This window comes from Gallinula chloropus (genome assembly GCF_964237585.1).
Source record: "Gallinula chloropus genome assembly, chromosome: 5".
Classification (NCBI taxonomy): domain Eukaryota; kingdom Metazoa; phylum Chordata; class Aves; order Gruiformes; family Rallidae; genus Gallinula; species Gallinula chloropus.
The window spans coordinates 12991794-13010747 of record NC_140090.1 but is presented as its reverse complement, the minus strand read 5'-3'; the positions used below and the strand labels follow the sequence as shown (position 1 = coordinate 13010747).

Genomic DNA, 18954 nt, shown 5'->3' with positions numbered 1-18954 from the left:
TGGATTAAATACAAACTGGTCACTGCATTGTCCTGCTGACAAATGAGAATCATAGAATGGTTTGAGTTGAAAGGGACTTTAAAGATCATCAAGTTCCAACCCCCCTGCCATGGGCAGGGACACTTCTCACTAGACCAGGCTGCTCGAGGCCCCATCCAACCTTGAACACTTCCAGGGAAGGGGCATCCACTACTTCCCCTGGGCAACCCATTCCAGAGCCTCACCACCCTCATATTCAGAAGAAATTCACTATCCAATCTAAATCTAACCCCTTCTAATTTGAAAACGTTCCCCTTTGTCCTACCACTACATGCCCTTCTGAAGTGTCCCTCCCCAGCTTTCTTGCAGGCCCCCCTTCAGGTACTGGAAAATTAGGTCAGTCCCAACACAAAGAGAACACTGCAGGACATTTGGCTATGGCTGATGTTCTCTCTCATCAGAACTTTGCCAACTCCAGTCCCACTGATTTTGAGAGGGTCCCTAGGAGCTTACAGCTGTGCACTGAGGAGGAACCGATGCTGAGGCTCTCCTGCACTCATCCACACCAAGCAAAGGAGAGACGAAACCCATGCTTCTTACAAACAGGTTTATTTGCATTTTGACTGGAGCACAGATTCTAGATACAGATTTCTTCTGCACAACAGTACAAGAGCCAGTGCAAAATATGCTTCTTTTTTTTTTATTAATGTACAAAAAAACCCCAAAACCCAACAAACAAAAAGACAAAGAGTGTGGCAGTATTTACTCACAACTGGCATGCCTCAGCCTCCCATCAACCCACCTCCACTCACCCTCAACCATTACACCGACCTTGTGGTCAGCAGCGCCTGTCTTGAACGGCTGCATTGTCAGTGAAGAGAGGTAACTCCCTTAGCCCTTTGAAAGATCAACACTCCCCCCAAGCAAACTGGGACAACAGCAAGCTACTTTAAAAAGTTGTACACACCAGCTGCTCACCAATGCATCCCCACAGGGAGCAGAAGAATTTTGAGGGAATAGAAAAAAAAGAGATATGAATCGGAAATGCACAAAAAATTAGGCACCAGCTTAACCCATTATTTTTTAAAAAAAGTGTTAAGAATGTTTAGACACACCTCCAGTCTGCTTTTTTCATATTCACCTACAGTAGTGATGATCAAGACCAAACACTCCCCACTGTGAGTACCCTGTGCTGTCAAACAGATTATAATCTTAAGAAAATATTTCTATTAGTAGCATAAAGTTAAACCATTTCATAACTGGAGGAGAAAGAGAAGCTACAGTCTGAATACAAGTACTTCTTTGAGAACAGTCAAAAACAAAAGCAGAAACAAACAAAAAAAACCCTGTCCCAGTCACCTACCAGATGATTGTTAGAATTACAGCCAATGCTGAAGCAACACAACATCAAACTAGGAAAGTCATCGTACGGTGGTTCTGCTCAGGGAGTAGCTCTTACTAGTTTAACAAAGCACTGGGCAAACTACTTTTAACTAATTTCCAGAAGCAATACAGAACTGCAGTGTTAGTGCAAGAATATGCTCATCTTCACCAAGGCCTGGGATTTATGTTGCAGAAATTAATCAAATTTACATCACTCCAAGTGTACCATGTTGAAACCTGGAGTCGTTATTATGCACTTTTACATTTCTACCCAAGGAATGTCTGGGTTTTGAAGCTTGATCAACCAGAGTGTTTTACATTGAACTGCAATTAAACAAAGCAGAGTACTAGTCAAAGCCAAAGAACACAAGTACTCAGCACATACATGTTTTGATACAGTACAGTATGTATGTATGTGTATATATATACGCATTAATATGTATACATTACATTATAAGGACACTGGCATTCAGGACTTCTCAACTACAAGAATCCTTTTACCATCTGCAAATCTTGAAACTTCAGCCCATTAAATTTCACATCAAGACAATGAGAACTCCAATATTTTCCAGATTTAATTATTATTTCTATTTTAGCCAATTAACCAAACAGGGCTAGCCGAAAGGACAGGAGCTTTAATTTAAACACCAGTTCTGCCACCTCAGGCAGATGGAGCAAATTTCTATCACCAGATAATTTGCTCCTTCCCTGCCCTGCAGTTATGTATCATGGGTACTTCTACAAGTTTTCAGACCCTCACCAGAGCTGTACTATCTGAGCTGTATCAATTTACTCAATTGCCAGAGAAAATGCCACAATTAATGCAATATTTTCAAACAGCCAGTACAGTTCTGATGAGAACTTAGCCGTAATGGCTAGAGTCATGTTGGTTTTAGTCATGTAATGGTTCTGCCTTTTCATTCCCAGGAAGCCCACTTCTACTCATAGCAGCTGTCACCATACATACAACACAAGAGCTGGACAGTCTGGGATACCATTGCAATCCTAAACCCCAGAACTAATAAAGGTCTCCCGTACAATTTTCCCTTATAGAGCTGAAAAAAGTCATTTAAAACACTTTGAGCAGAAGGGTTTTGTTAGTTTTTGAAAAAGAAAGAGGAGCAACAACAACAAAAAAGAAGCAAGAATAAGTGTAATGAGCACGTAAGATGAGGGGGAGCTACTCATCTCCATTGCCTTTAGACTACCTAGAATTTAGACATCTAACCCAGACTAATCTTTTGTGCTTCCTCCAGTCTTGAGAAGACACAGGCTTCCTTCTGGAGGCTTTCACATCCTCTAATAGGGCAAATAGGCCTCTACAGGGATGGTAGGCCCTCTGTAACCATAAACAGCTCGACTACTTGCCACTTACACAGGTGAGACAGGTCTCCCTCTCACTCTTCATATAAGCCACTGAAAGTGTTACTTGGTTCCTGCAGGAACAAACAGCACCTTCAACACGTCAAGGGTTGGCTTTTGTGTTTTTGGGAGGCAGAGGGAAACGTTGGTTGGCAGCTCAATCTCACACCAGACTACTTGCACTAGGCACTCAGCCACAATGGTTCATGGCCAGTTTGCCCATGTACAACCATCTGCTGGTTACACAGCATCAGGCAACAAGGGCAAAGGGTGTATCATGCATCTCAGCCTCCTTAAGAAGGCCAGCATACAGGGTGGTGCTTATCTCGTCTCTGCTGACCAGCGATAGGACATGAGGAAATGGGATGAAGCTGCATCAGGGCAAGTTTAGATTAGACATTAGGAAAAGATTCTTCACAGAGAGGGTGGTTGGTCACTGGAACAGGCTCCCCAGGGTCACAGTGCCAAGCCTCTTAAGAGTTCAAGGAGCATCTGGATGTCACTCTTAGTGATATGGTTTAGTTTTAATTAGTCCTCAAGGAGCAGTGAGCTGGACTCAATGATCCTTACAGGTCCCTTACAATTCCAGATATTCTATGATTCTACGTTGAAGTAACTTGACAGTCTCCTGGACACCAAGCTAGCTGTGCTGCATCTTCATGGATCTGTATGTTACTGAGCACAACCCTCTGAATTTCTACTGGGATTAGAGAGGCTCAAGAAGGACTAGAACTGCTCTGTCAGGTAAGCTTAGGCCTTACACACACATTAAAGTTATACAGCTTTACAAACACAGACACAACAGTACAGCCCTAGTAGAACTATATTTATGATCTATGGGATTGTTTACTCTGGTATTTTTCTTACAGCATGGGAAAGAGAACATATTATCAAAGTCAGCCTCTTATCCATATAAAATTATTTAATTAAAAAAAAAAATCTAAATATAGCAAGACCCTAACATATGGTTCAAGGTATACTCCTGGCAACTACAAGGTCCTTGTTAAAGCCCTCACTGCTCAGGGCTGGGGGTCTCCAGCTGCCCCCCTCACACACATGGCAGTCCAGAGACCGCTGCAAAGCCAGGAAGGCAACACACATGCCAAAGCAGAGTCAAGCCCCCCATGGCCTCACTTTCCTCTCAAAAAGATGACATTTCCCATCCTCCACAAAGGCATATCTTCCTCCAAAGCTCCCCCCTCCACTTCTCCATCTGACCTCACTCACTCCAGGAGACCATATACAACTTCCTCACCTACACAACCTGGCCCTCAACCAAGAAGCCTCAAACTCCTTCACTTCAGGGGGAGGAATCACCATGTCCCAAAGCCTGGGCAGCCTTTTTGGAGAAACACTACAGTTTGTGGAGCATCTAAGACAGCCAGTTGAGCAAGATCACGCCTAAGTAGGCAATGTTACTCAATTAACTGAGTTGGCCAAAGGTTTTCCCATTGTAACATAATTTTTCTATTCTAGTATTATTTTTGGTGTAAAAAAATAAGTAGGGATGGGTGGGGTTTTTTGCGCAAAACTTCATGCTTTTAATGAAACAAAGGTTGCTTTTCTCAATATTTTTCTGTTTGTTTCTGTTGGGGAAAATTGAAACATCAGTCCATGTCTGTCCTAATTCCTCCAGTGTCAGCTGGGAGCTGTAATTCATGGCCCTCCACGTCTCCCTCTTTCCCAGAAGGCTGGGCTCCTGGGCACCCCTCCAGCCTTCTGACGCATTCCCCCTTTGACTAACCCATGGTAAGAGCAGCATCATGGGATCTGCAACCCAGCCAAAAAGCTGGGTCCCAAGGGAGACACGGCGCGCAAGGCACTTGAATGGTAATTTCTGAGGTCTGCAACAGTAGCTCAAACTGATGCTGCTTTAAGGGCCAAATGGATTTAATTAAATGTTTCCATTTCAAAAGGCTATGACATTTTATTCAGCATTTTTCATCTGACAGTTTCTAATTTTTTGAAAAATTTCCATTCCAGGAAAATTTTTGGTATTTCAGCTTTCCAATTCAGGATTAAATTAAATGTTCAAGTTACCAGAATTTGATGCTATATGGACATCTTATTTGAGAAACAGCCTTATTAATTATCTGCCAAAAGTGATATGATTCCATCCATGCAAGAAGGGTGTGGATCCAGTTTGCCTTTGACATCAGTGGAAGGCACTCTTTCAGCTTGGTGGAGCCTGGATGGCATCCCACAAGACCAAGGGAGGGTGGAGTTGACCATAGTTGCAGATATTTGAAACAGGAGTCAAGAGTGAAATAGCAAGAATATAAGAAGCAACAACTAAGATGATCCATTATCTGGACTTAATCAAAACTGATTTTCACTTACTTTAGTAGTAACAGGAGGAAAAAAAATCATTAAGACCATAAAACCTAATTGCCAGTTACAGTAAAGATAGCAGTTAATCAACACTTTGTAGAGTAGAACAAATCCCTGGCATGAATTTGCCATGAGCTCGGTAACTTTCAATGTTCAAAACATTTCCTCAGAAAACCTTCATATACTCCATTTAGGGAGACTGCTCTAAAGCTAAGAATATAATGTGGTACTAAACTGCTTGCCTCACCTTACCTGTCCTCCCTTGAACCCTGCCAAATTGTCCTGTTGGATTGGTGTTACGGAAGCTCTGTCAGGACGGACCGAGCTCTCTGCGTTTTGAGCACATCTACAGGTGGAAGGCAGGTAAGTGCAGGCTTCCAGGGTTGACACTCTGGGTGAGGACTGAGCACCAAATCCATCCTCTGCACTGCCCAGTGTGCTTCTAGGTTTAGACCCATGCCTTCCACCTCAAAGAGTAAGAGCTCCAGCAAGCCTAAGTCCATCAGCAACAGGGTGCATGTTGAAAGCAAGAGAGCACTCATAACAGCAAACAAACCAATTCACCCAACCGTGAGGGGTCTCAAGAACTGCTTTTTGTTTATCTTTCATTTCCCTTTAGTACAAGGCAGATGTTTCTAAGTAATAAGTAGAAAACTCGACAATTTTTAAGACTAAAGAGGGAGGGAGAAAGAAACATGCACAAGCTTTAAGGATGTTCTCAGCTCCGGCTGAAGAAAAAAAAACCAAAACAACTAAAACAAAACCCAAACAAACAAAAAAACACACCACCAAAAAAAAGTATATCTGTAAAAGCAAGTTTTTCCTTAAGCTGTTTGGTAATTCTTAGTTCAAAGGAGCATCTTATCCAGAAGGTTCTTCTTGTTTCCAGTCTAGGTTGTAGCAATCTCAGTGAGGCACTAAATTGTAGGCTGTTAAAGTCTTTCTTTGTAGCACGGTCATTTTAAAATGATGTGGTAGCCATCATTGCTTTCAGCTGAAATAAAGAAATGCAAATGGATTTTATGTCATTGGTTTTAAAAAACAGAACATTGCTTTTAGATACAGAACTCCAGATTTTCTTCTTAGGTAGCTAGCAATAGTTTGTACTCTTGTTCCATGAGTACTTGATGAAAATTAATGTTGAACCTCTAGATCAAAGCACTTATACAAAAAAAAAACCCAACATATTAACTTTCATCTTTTATCATTTTACTAGAAGGTTTTCTGCTCATTTGTATGTATTTATGAAAGTTCTGTAAAAGTGTAATTGAGAGGAAAATCATTGATCAAGCTGTCTGTCATACCGTAAGCCGATGCAACAGCTTAGCTTACACTAAATTAGATTACTTATCTTTTCAGGATAACAGCATCAGGTTTGTGATTATGTTTAGTGCAATTGAAATAAATTATTTTTACAACTCCGTGTAGCAGTGGCAGCAATACATACCTTTTAATGTGCTGATGACAAAACAAGATTCATCTTGGAAGTTTTGTACCATCTAAAGCGCAAAAGGAAGAAGCCAACACAAAATATTTTAAGCAATTTAATTCAAGTTTCTTTCAGTGCCAGTATAGAATTAAGAATTTTCTGCCTAACCCTACATAGTCTTGAGTAACTCACCCATTGGGTTATTAAAGTACATGACTGATCAGTTAAGATCCTTGCAGCTGCTAGCGTACTTAACAGAATATATACATACACTTTATACTAAAGTGCTTGTCTGGAACTGAGCTGGCTTGTTCAGTGTTTTACCATCCCCTTTACAAGCTTGTATACTATCCCAGTAGTCTATTAAAGATCGCGCCCTTAATTGCCTTCAATGAAGCTATACTAGTTCAGACTGGATAAAGGCAACCCCCCTCCTAAAATCTAGCAGTGGTAATGCACATGCACCCATTCAGGTGAGCTGTGAAGCTTTGTTGAGCTTACACGAGCATCTAGGATAATATCTAGAGGTTGTTGGCCCTGAGAAATGGACTCTCTGCTGAATAAAGGGACATTATTACTATAAAACCATCTCAGTGGTGTCCGCCTGGTTGTTTTGACCAGACATTACTACAGATACTGTCCATGCAGGAATCATTTGACTGTTTGTACTTTGTCAAGGCACAGGAATCTTAATGAAACTGCTATAAGAGGCAAGGCAAATCATGGGAAGGAAGATCAGTATCTAAAGCTACCTGAGTCGTTCATGGGAAACAACTATATGTTCAGAGCACGTGCAGGTTCTAGTTGGCGAGGCCCCTAACTAAAGAGGTAAGTTAAGAGATTCATCTGAGTTCAGATGTTCCTTTAAGCTTCATCCTTAGTTAATGCTTCATCCAATCTTAAAAGTAGATGTGTGAGACAGAGGAGGTAAATTACCTGCAAGGTGTGTCAGTTGGAACAGATGCTGGACACCTAACTTCAGAGAGGAGGTGGCCAGAACCACTCTGATGAGCCAGAAAATCCAACTTTAAGAAAAGCCTTCTCCTTGCTATTGAGTATCACTGAAGTAGAGCATGTTCCAGCTGCAGGTTCTCACACCAAAGACCCTTTTCATCTTAGACTAATCTCCCTATTCTGTTTTGGGTTTACCATCCACCCCCTACACTCGCAAATTGGACTTCACTGGCCAGTCTGTGTGTCTGTGCCCAATGACGCATGAAGTACATTCATAGAGTGCCTCACTCTTGCCACTATAGTACCAGGACAAGAAAAAAAATATGAAAAAAGCAATAGGCATTGTTAATTATTGACTTAAATAAATACTTAAAGCCTTATACCCAAGCTGGTTCAAGCAATTCCCCTACCAAGAGTTGCCTCCAAGCACTTTACATCCATAAAGCATCAAGGTTTCAGATTTAATCAGGCTGAAATAGCAAGGAGACTTTAGGAATAAGCATTACAGTCTTCAATTTAGGCTCCAGTTGAGACCTATGCTCTGCTTCATTTGTTTTAACAGTGTTTCTTATAAATGAAGCTCCTTAAGTGATTCTGGTGCATGAATGAGTAAGTAATTTAGTGAGGGGGGAAAGAGGAAGAAGGGCAACTCACTATTAACCTGCAACTTAATGGAATGGACTAAATTAAGCCGTCATATAATGGGACACAAACAGCTAACAGAGGTCCATGAAATTAGAGTGTGCACTTACACAGCCCTGACTCTGACCCAGTGGCTGTAATCACTGGCCAAGATGTAAGACTAATGACCCTAAAGATTTTCAAACTCACCTTCTATAGGAAACTTTCCTATTCAATTTTAAAGGTCCCCACTTTTGATCCTGAAGTAGCCAACATGAAAAGGCAATTACCAATTTTGTTGGTTTGCTTTTTTAAAACAAAAAATTCCTCTTTTACAAGGAGAAGATCTTAAACCCACACCAAAATCAATGCTATGCATGAATGATTTGCATTAAGGGTTTGTTTTAACTTCTTGTGATTGGTAACCTTGCAAAGCTTCCTTGAAGATTCATTCTATAATCTAAAAGGTGATTCTAACTTCAAGAATTCAGACAACTGTTACAGCTCTGACAGTGCTTGCATCAACCCCTTACCTCGTTGCTCACTAACACGTGGATCCCTGTGGGTCCCTGCCGATAGATTCGATTTATCTGCTGTGGAGAAATGCTGTACAAGTTTGCAATCTTCTCCATCAATTCCAGCGTGGTCAGTTCTTCCAAGAAGATTGCATGATATACTGCAAGAAGTTGACAGCAATTACAGAAGGACAGAGTACTTGTGGGATAGCAACTACAGATAGCACCAAGATGCTCAATATCAACAACCAAATGGGTTTAAGATCAAGGTTCAAATCTTGACAATAAACAGGTTTAGTACCTTTAAAGCAGCTTCCAGCTTGATGATGTGTAGAAATATACCCAGTATTTGGATGCAGTGGGCAAATAAAGCACATATCACTTTCACCCAGAGGAAAACAAGGGGACTAATGACAACGTGTATCATGGGGCAGTAAAAAAACCTTCTCACAAAGATGTTAATATTTTTGGATAATCCTTTTTACTGATTTTGACATTTTAAAGTAGATCCAACTAAACAGTAAAACAAGTCATACAATGTTACACAAAAGTACTGTATTATTATAGATGCTATCCCACTGACACCCCTGAGCAAAACTAAAGACTACAATGAGTCAAATAACTGGAGATGACAGTATTTTTTTTTTTTTTATTCAATCCAGAAGGTAGAAACAGCCAGGTAGAAACTCTGTCCCTGGTTAACGCTATGCACAAGATCTGAGGACAATTTCCATTCTCATTTGATCAGGCATCATAACGGGTAGGTAAGTGCCATGAGTTTGCAAAAGCTTTGAACTTCCAAGAATTAGAACCTCACTTTAAGACATATGGACTTTCCATTAGACTGTGGGGGTGGGAAGGTATTTTTTAATTACATGGTACCTATTAAAAACCAAATAGAGACTTTGCTGTGCTAATTCTGGAGATAGCTGCTTAAGTTGGGTCTGTTTCCCAGGGAGACAATATCAGTTCAAATCTGTAGCCTCGAAACTAGCTGAAGCATCAGACCTGAGATAAACAGGACTTGTTTTAACGCATGGGACACCAATCTGTGGCACACAGGAGCTCAGGCAGAAAGCAGCATTCTCACCAGGTAAGTGTTTAACAAAAGCCACACATAAAGACTTACCACAAAGACTGCCATCTCCATTTTCCCGTTTTTGGTGGAGATGGGACCTGTTTTGCTCTGGTTCTTGACAGACATAGATTGTCATCTTGGGCCTTACATTTCTATGGATTATTAAAAAACAGCAGTGAGTTATTTAGTGGATCTAAAATTGTTCCAGTCAGCTATCAAACAGTGAGAGATGGAATCACTCAGGCTGCACATAAATAACCAAGGAATAGTCTTGATGCTGGTGACGAGATGTCTTGGGAGGTCTAGTAAGAGCCTCCTGGGAGGTGGTGGCACAGTGCAGAGCCCCTCAATCTCATCAGGATCAAGTAAGACACTTTTCATCACTTGCCAAGCAGTTCATCATACCTGCTTTTACTGCTGTGAATCCTGCCCAGCTGGAGAATTTATGTTATTGCCAAACAAGTAAGTTTAAGAGTAATTTGAGGCTTTAGGGGTTGGTTGGTTTGTTACCTGTGATGCAGATATGACTGCATCTACAAAACATTGTGGACTGTCTCATATGAAGTCTATGGAAGCTATCAGCTGGTAGCAAATAAACCACTGGAGATCAACAATGTGATGCTTCATTTCAGCAATATTTCTGAGCTGTGTGTGCTTGGATTTGAATACTGTTATGGTCTCCAGCCTCTGAGATGACCCCTCTGAAGCGTCAAAAGGAGGTCTAAATGCTACAGCTCTAGGATTAACTTCTAGTTAACAGTGAAATTATCAAGGGATGCTGCCATAATAAAAAAAATAGGAAGGAAGACGTACAAACCTTCCTTTGATTGCATTAAAGAGCCGAATTCCATCAGCAGGCCCACAGATTTGAACAAAATCTTCTTTGGACATCTTCAGTAAGTCAGCACCTACATATTTCAAATTGATTTTTTTTCAGAAGTTAATCAAATCTTAGCTTCCAAATTGTGTGTATGGGCAGCAGAAAAGGGCAGGGGGATAGAATCCACAAAGCTAAATCAGACAGGCTAGAGAAGCTGCAAATCCAGAAAGATGGACACTGCAAATCAATCCTTGTGAAACAGAGAACTAGAAGCTGCCAAAAGAGCAGTGCTGCACTGGAAAATATTCTAACCAACTCAGAGCCAAGATAGGTATTTACCATTGGCCCACTTTTCTCTAACTGTCATGTTCACCAGATTGTGTAATCATATTGCAAGCCAGAGAAAGGCTTCTCAAGAGTTCCACACAGTCAAGAACATCCCCTTCTACCATTTTACTGCTGTTTACAACTGCCTAATGTGAGGGTACTGTGAAGACAGAGCTACAGTTGGAGCCAGACTCTTCTCGAAGGTGCACCAGGGACAAGGTGGGAGGCAGCAGACAGAAGATGGGAAACACTGATTGGATACAAAGAAGAACTTTTTCACTGTGAGAGTAGTCAAGTATTTGAAGTAGAGGTTGCTTAAAGAGACAGTGGAATTTCCAACCTTGCAGACATTGAAACACAGTTGTGCAAGGCCCTGGACTTGCTTCAAGCAGGAGGGTTGCACCTAATGAACTCAAGAAGTTCATTCCATCTTAACTTATTCTCTTCCTTTTTAACTTACTCTATATTTCTACAAACTGTTTTGACAAATGCTAACTAATCTAGAACAAAACAACCACCACACTGGATCAGAGCAGTGATCCCCACCAACACTGGCCAGCAGCAGATGCTATTGATACGAAGCATCAGCTGTATTTACAAAAGAGAATAAAGACAAAACAATTGGACTGTTTAAACTCACCCGAAAAACTTGAGAAGAGTCTACAGAATGGAGAGAACCTATTACGATGAAGCCACTGCTGGGCATCTTGAATAGAAGCAGAAGGAAGGAGATGCTACATTGCAAAAAGAATAAGAAGGTCTTGAAATGAACTGTTCACCAGTGTCCTAAAAAAGAAAAGCACCACATTAACATGATCTCAAGTACTTACATCATTGCTGGGAGGCAGGAGCTCCACTTGGTGGGTTGGAGAACTGTTGCTAAAAAAAAATTATATAAAATTGAAAGAGAAAAAAAAAATTATTTTAAATTTTACATTGCATTGTCCATCCTCTTCCCCCTCCTCCATTTGACTCCACTGTCTCAAGTTCCATACCAACTAGGCTTTTTTCTCTATCAGATCTTGAAAAAAGGTGTCCAAAATCTGGACCAAGAAAAAACCCAAAACAAACCAAAAACCTCTACTTGAGTTTTTTGTTAGTCAGTTTAGGTCTTACTCAGAACTGCGAAAAATACTCAGATCTGACCTCATTCAATCTTTCCCATACAGGTGATTCACTGATGTGACACCATCTAAGCAAGGAAGTTGTGACTTCATTGTATGGATGAATAGAAACATTTTACAAGCTAGAGATCCCCTAAATCCACTATCTAATAATAAGACTTCACAAAAAAATTAATAAAGACCATTATATTTCAAATCTGGTGTTATTTTAAACACAGTAAATTGCAACTTAACTATATTAGACAAACTCACATCTCTACTAAGCCCTCCCAAAACACAGATGGGACTTTAACAGATCAAGGATTTTCCCAAAGAGTTAATAATCTACCACTGGAAGAAAATACCCCAACCGATCTCTCTAGTAACATCATTTCTTGTCATTTCAGTGTTTTTCCTTAGGCATAGGTTGAGGTTACTCATTGAAAATGTGTGATACAACAATCAATTAATTTACTGGAAGGTGATAAGGTTGTAGAGTCCTAAAGGAGGAAAATAAAGTCCTATGACAAATTCCTTGGAGAAAATATGTTGCAGGGAAGACTGCAACTGTATTTCTGTCATCAGCTATCATCCTGGGCGTTTCAGGATCACTAGAACTGTTTCTTTATGACAGCTATATTAATGAATTAAACATGCCTCCACTTAATCTTTTGTTCTGGAATGTATTCTCAGAACCCAGGCTGTTTTGTTCCAGACAGAATTTCTTTAAATTTCATTCAACTGGGAATTCAGCACCCCAAATCACCTCAAGACAGAGAGGAAGGAAGAAATATCAACTCTGAAGGGGTGCTGAAAGCCTCTAACACTCCTCAGAAGATATTGCAAGTTTCTAGTACAGGACATGGTGTGTTTTCTGACCCCCCACAGAAGACTAAGATAGGATGTTCACAACAGAAATTGCTCTGGTGGTCCTCTGATGCTCACCTCCCATAAACAGTGAACATAAAAATAGTAATCTGCCCTAGAGGGAATTCCTGTCTGGAAGATCTTAAACATCTCTGTTGGAAATGTTTTCCTCTTTCTTAGAAGGGTGGCCCTTGACCTCTTCTTACAGATTATGAAGTGCATGGACAGACAAAACACATGTACATACAGGCTACCATATCAACAGGAAAGATAAAGCATTTATTTGTTACATACCCATCTCCAAGGTTGAAGCTGTTGGGAGAACTGTTGTAGCTTGGAGATGGAGCATTGTTCATTTGATAAGGCACATCTGGCCAGGGAGAGCACTGTTGGAAGAAAGGCAGCAGGGATACTTTCATAAGGATGAAAATAAGGGATTTGATTCTCCTCTCATACCACATTCATGCTGTTGCCACGCCACTAACTTCAGCTCATCGCTCCTGCTGGGAGGAGGAGACAGGCCATGGATTTTCTACGCTGCTCTCCAAGCGGGCTGTCAGGGGGCCAGATTGATTCCAGTTGTGCATTCCACATTTCTCCCATTTCACAAAGCCTGTCCCCAAATAACACTGGGCCAAAGTGTGCACAGCTGTAAGTCAGAGCAACGCCAGTAAGTCAACTAAGACTGAAGGCAGCAATGATACAGAAACACCCCTGGTCTCAATTATAAATCCCTAATTAAATCCAGGCAAGAGTGACAAATACTCTCCAGTGGTGTTGCTTCAGGTTTATACCAGCAAAAGAGCAGAATTTGAACCAGCCTGTTAAAGCCTCCCGTTATTACTTGAAGAGCTCCAGTTATAAATTGGTATTACAGGGAGAAAATTTAAGATAGACAGACAGACAGACACAAAGCTACTTAAAGTCTTCACAAATATAGGTCAAACTCCACACTCCATTACAGTGGTATAAAACCAGAGTAGCCCAGCTAGAATCAGTGACTCTGTTCTGAATTTAAGCCACTGTAATCAGCAGGAGGTATCTAGCCCTGAGGAACCCTCCACCATCAAGAGCTCAAGAAAATTCTCTGCAGTATCCTTGTTTGCAATGATAAAAAGAAGACAAGTGTAGCTTTGGAGCTTTATCATCTCCACAAATACTAGCAAATATTTAACTCTTTGGCAACCCACGTTTACCCATGCAATATGTCAAAGTGCATCAGGGCTCACAGGAAGCGTTTGGGATCTGCCAACTCAGTAGAATTAGGTCTGTGTACACAAGAGCCTTGTTAACAACCACCACGTTGAATTGGAAAACATGCTGGTTGCTCCTGGCAACTTGTGGAAAATTGAGTGGGAGGGACTGGATCTCACAAGTAGGAAGTTTATTTAAATTAAGAAAATCCCCTCATTTTTAGAAGTCCAGCAACCACTTCAAAAAGCACAAGAACTAAATCAAATGACAAAATATTCCCATAGGGAGTCAGAAGACCACTTTTAAACCACTGCCTTGAGTCCTGTTGTTTAGTAATTCTACAGCCTGGGTTAAGCTTATATATACATCTTAGTAATGGCAAGGAGGGGCAGAAACACATACATCTCTACACCAGATGTGTCAGAATATAAGGCATTCAAGATATTCCTAGAATACAAGACAGAATCTTCTGAGATCTAGTACGTAATAGTAGCCTCATAGGCACGTTCACAGAAAAAACAGATGAATAATTTAATCAGACAGCCTATTCATCTGTTCTAGTGCCCCATCTCCAACGCGAGCTTTTGCCAGACAATTCTGAAGAAAATACCTCATACAAGTGGCATCTAAGTGCCATGACAAGTGCCCAGCAGCATGGCAGAGGATACAGAAAGCACGTCTTTTAAAGTTAGGCTGTTAAGGGATGGTTTATACCCAGAAAACATAAGAAACTTTGGCATCTTTTGTAAACTTCAACACCGAGAGATATTTTATAACTTCACTCAGATCTCAATTTTAGTCAGATCTGGGCATATGCGTCTCCACACAACAATCTCCAAGGCTCAGTTAGACTGTATTTTCTCTCAAATCTATCTCCCAGCAAGTTGAACTAGTACAACACATGTCAAAACCACTTTACCTCTGTAAGAATAGTTGTTTCATAGGAAGGCTGATACTTCTCCTTCTCTTGGGTGGTCTTCTTCTCCATTTTTTCCCTGTCAGTCTTCTGTTTTCTGTCTGCTCCTTTAGGCTATAAGCACAAGCACAAGCTTTCCCTTATGCCAAGTATTACAAGTTTGTAGGCAGAGGCCAACAGATTATTTTTTTCTGATCTGTTCACAAAAGTCTCCTTAAGATTTATGGGGACTCAACACATGGAACAAGATCAGAACTGCATCTTCTAGACAAAAAATTACTTAAGCATCTCTACTGTTTCTATAACATCCCCCATTAATGCACATTGCAATTCCAAAATAGGCTGACCACAGTCCTGAGATTTGATACTGGCTATTTCAGCCCATGAGCCTCATGAGTTATGCACTTCAATTGGTATTTGTACCATCTCTCCAGGAACAGGAGCAAGACTGGAGCAGCAATTCCCCTGAGAAAACAGGCCTATGAAAAGCTTGTTGTTAAGTGACTACAGGTCTGCCATGCCCAAATGAGGAGCTTCAGTACATGAACAGAATTGACTTTCTCTCCTCCAGGTAGCATGGAAAGGAACTCTGCTGCAACCAGCAAAGGGTATTTAAGATCTCAAATTTATACTCCTACTGTTTATAGAGTACTGAATCAAAAATCAAAGAAACTGGAGATGCCCATAATGTCTTGATTTCCTAGGAGCATCAAAATACAGTGGATACTCTGAATATCATTGGTGCAATATGTTTGCACAAAATGCCTGAAACCACCAGCCTCAATATCCCTGAGAAGCTGGAACACATTTTGTATCATCTGCAATACACACCATCATCAGGACACCAACTAAGGGCCAATGTCTTCTGGGGGCATTGTCTATATTGGTCAGAAATTTATTTTGTGCACTGATGCCTCTCCAGTGAGTTTTCATTCCAACCAGTCGAGGTTTGAGTAGTTGGGGGGGAGGGGGGGTGTCTGTTGTTGTTATATCCACACAGCACAGATCTCAGTATCTCTACACTGTTCAAGGTGCAATGGACTGGCAAAAGTCTTGGTGTGGCACTTGGGCCATTTGAATTTACTGAGGATTGCTGTGTGGCCGCTCCTGGCTTAAGCCACTTTGACTGCAAAATCCTAAGCACACCCAGTCAAAAGTCTGTTCTTTTACCCTGTTATCTGCATCACTCCTACACAGTTTTAATACTCTGCATGTTCCCATGTGTTTGTGCAATTCAATTGATGAGAAAGATGAAACTACCTCATACCTTGAACACTTTGATCTGGCAGCTTGCAGAATGCAAGTGTTCTGTGTATTCACCATTTTCATTCTGCTTAAAGGTGTCGATCTGCACCCGGAAGGGCACCCCTTTCTCTCCTCCATGCTTCCGTGGAGTAAATTCTGTGCTGATGCAATGTACCTGGCAAAACAAAACCTGTGCTCATCTCTGGAGACTGTTGAAAGTGGTGCAAATCCAAATCTCAGACTCCCTGAACTTGTAAGTTGCCTAAACATGAGGGTTTTGGCTCCTCCCAAGAAACTAAGACAGGCAGAAAAGTTCAAAATATTTTCCTTTCTGATCCATAGGACAAAATAGTTAGAAGAACAAGGAACCAGAGAGAAATGGGGTATCAGGAAAAGCATCCTTTAATTTAAGTAAATCCCACATTCAGATAAAAAACAGATAGCTGGTATTTTGGATGAGAAACACTCATGAAAGAGGAAAGCACGCAAAACTAACAGGTTGTGAACAATTTCTTCCAGACAAAACCCATACTTAGCAGTACCTTTTTTTTTTCTTAAAAAAATCAACTCCAATGCTAGCAAGTAGCTAGCAATTTGGGTTAGCAAGTATCCTAACAAATGAATTATGCATGATTGTCACTTCTAGATTATCATTAGAATCTCTCTCTCTTCTTCATGTCCTGGCCATCTTAACCCTACAGGTCTCATAAGATCTCACCATTGTATTACTTCTCTCTTACCTGAATGAATGCTGAGGCTCTCTTTGATGGATCCCACAGAAATTCAACAGTGTTCAGTTGGGTTGGGCTGGCCCTGGGATCCAAGATACCAACTGACAGTGGAATATCTGTAGAAGAAAACCCCTAAAATTTTAAAAATATTAAATTGAAGAAGAGAAAGCATTTCCATACAATTACAAGATGCACGTGAAAAGCTAAGTGACCAGTGATATATCTGAGTCCTATAGTGCTAGATGTCCTTCCCACCCAAAGGCATACAGGGGTCCTAAGAGAGTAGGATATAAAAAAACAAACCCTAAACACTTAGGCAAACACACATCATTCAGCACCTCTATTCCAAACACTGCATAGGAACCATAATGAAATAGTCTCACCTATATCAAGGATGCGGTCCCCAGGGCGACTCCATCGCCAGCCCTCAAGCTGTTGATGCTCTGTGTACTGCAGGCGTCGATCATGGAAAACTACACGGATTATACTCTGTTAAGAAAAGATGGCAAGATTAACAATGTGATCCAAGGACCTTTCTCTTGAGGTGACTTTGGTTTCCCAGCGTAGAAGCAAAGGCTGATCTGTTATGTTTCTCATCCCCAGTCATGAGGAGAGCACAGGGTCCAGCTAAGAGACCCATCACCATACTTATCAAATTCCTAAGGGACCCTGGGTGACAGCACAACACACTTTCCCCTTCACAGAGCATGTCTATGCTGTGTAACGCAGCTCTGTACAGCTTGGTGGGATTCTGTCTGGAAGCACTATAGTAATGGTCACCTCATCTGAGGTGTTATGACACATAAACATCACTATACTGCCTCCACACCCAAAATGGCCCAGGTGGGGATAGTATTTGACGTGTCTGTACCGTGCCCCATGCCCAGTATATCCCACTCTGACTGTCTAGTGTGAAAGCCAGCTCACCTGTCCCTGCACCAGAGGAGCTGACATGCCCAGATACCTTGTCAGTGGGAATTAAACTGTATTCCAGCCTTTAACAACCCATTATTGGCATTGGATTTGCGCCAGTACACCGACAAACTGCCCCACTACACAGTCAAATGAGTGTAGAGCGGGAAAGCTTCTATAACAGGAGAATTTTCATCTCTAGTCTGCAATGGTGCAGCCATGTCAATAACTGGAGGAAGTAAAAAAAAGGCTGGAATAAGAGCAATCCCCAGGACAGACTAGTCCAAAGTACCCTCACTAATATATCCTTTGCATGCTATGCTAGCATGAGTCAATGACTCCGTACTTCCCACTTTCTCAAGTCCCTGCTCCTGATGAGGATTTCTGTATCGAATGGGAGTGAGCATTTTTTTTGCTAATGAACCTGAGAAATGCCCAAATCCAACCCTAGCTCTAAGAAGCAAGCAAGCCACTGGGAGTATGCCTGCAAAATTGGAATCCCAATCCCCATAGCTTCCTGAAACGGTCCAGAAGATGAATGAGGAACTGCTTAAACTTGGACAACATTTGAAATCCAGATTGGAATCCAAATTTTGCAACTAGCCCCCGCTTCTCAAAAGAAATTCTGAGGCAGAACAGACAAGATTCTGGGAGAGGAAGGCTTGAAGGTTGGATCCAGAACCAAGATCTGGACTCAACTTCTTAAATTTTAACTGTTTTGGGAGGTGGCAAACAACAACAACAACAACAAAAAAATCCCCAGAACCAAACAACCAAGTTCTGTAGGTTCATAATTATGCCCATAACCAAAGTAAACTGGAGCTATGCAGAATCTGCATGGCAGAACAATGTAAACACCAGGGTCCTCCATTTGACATGTAAGAACCCAGGTGTGTTGCTGGGGTTGAGCTGGGAGACAAGTCTGCCTCTCAGTGGTTTTGACCATGTTCACCTCTGAACTTTGGGATTCCCCTGAACCCAATATTCACAGTGAAACTCTGGGGTCATGATCACAAACAGAGTAAAGGTTACCCCTGAAGCCCTGTAAAGCCAAGCTGCATAGTCCCATGAAACTAGCACTCAACTCCATCAGCCCTGCTCCCTTTCAAACAATGGCAAAGTATTTTCCATTGTCTCAGTGTGAGCAAGGTCAGGCCCTTCATTAGAGGCTGTATGTAGTAGCAGGA

General features: G+C 41.3%; 1 protein-coding gene across 1 annotated transcript in view; it reads right to left on the bottom strand.

The window, feature by feature from the left end:
- Nucleotides 1–6011: 6011 nt before the first annotated feature.
- The window catches only part of TFCP2L1 (transcription factor CP2 like 1), a gene marked incomplete at both ends in the record, with an annotated part of 31240 nt that continues 18297 nt past the window's right edge, over nucleotides 6012–18954 (bottom strand). The window contains 12 exons of the mRNA XM_084264304.1: nucleotides 6012–6049; nucleotides 6503–6554; nucleotides 8593–8735; nucleotides 9704–9804; nucleotides 10470–10560; nucleotides 11440–11533; nucleotides 11630–11678; nucleotides 13064–13155; nucleotides 14883–14993; nucleotides 16147–16299; nucleotides 16865–16971; nucleotides 17239–17344. Coding sequence (XP_084120430.1) covers nucleotides 6012–6049; nucleotides 6503–6554; nucleotides 8593–8735; nucleotides 9704–9804; nucleotides 10470–10560; nucleotides 11440–11533; nucleotides 11630–11678; nucleotides 13064–13155; nucleotides 14883–14993; nucleotides 16147–16299; nucleotides 16865–16971; nucleotides 17239–17344 — 1137 coding nt within the window. The remainder of the gene's footprint in view (nucleotides 6050–6502; nucleotides 6555–8592; nucleotides 8736–9703; nucleotides 9805–10469; nucleotides 10561–11439; nucleotides 11534–11629; nucleotides 11679–13063; nucleotides 13156–14882; nucleotides 14994–16146; nucleotides 16300–16864; nucleotides 16972–17238; nucleotides 17345–18954) is intronic.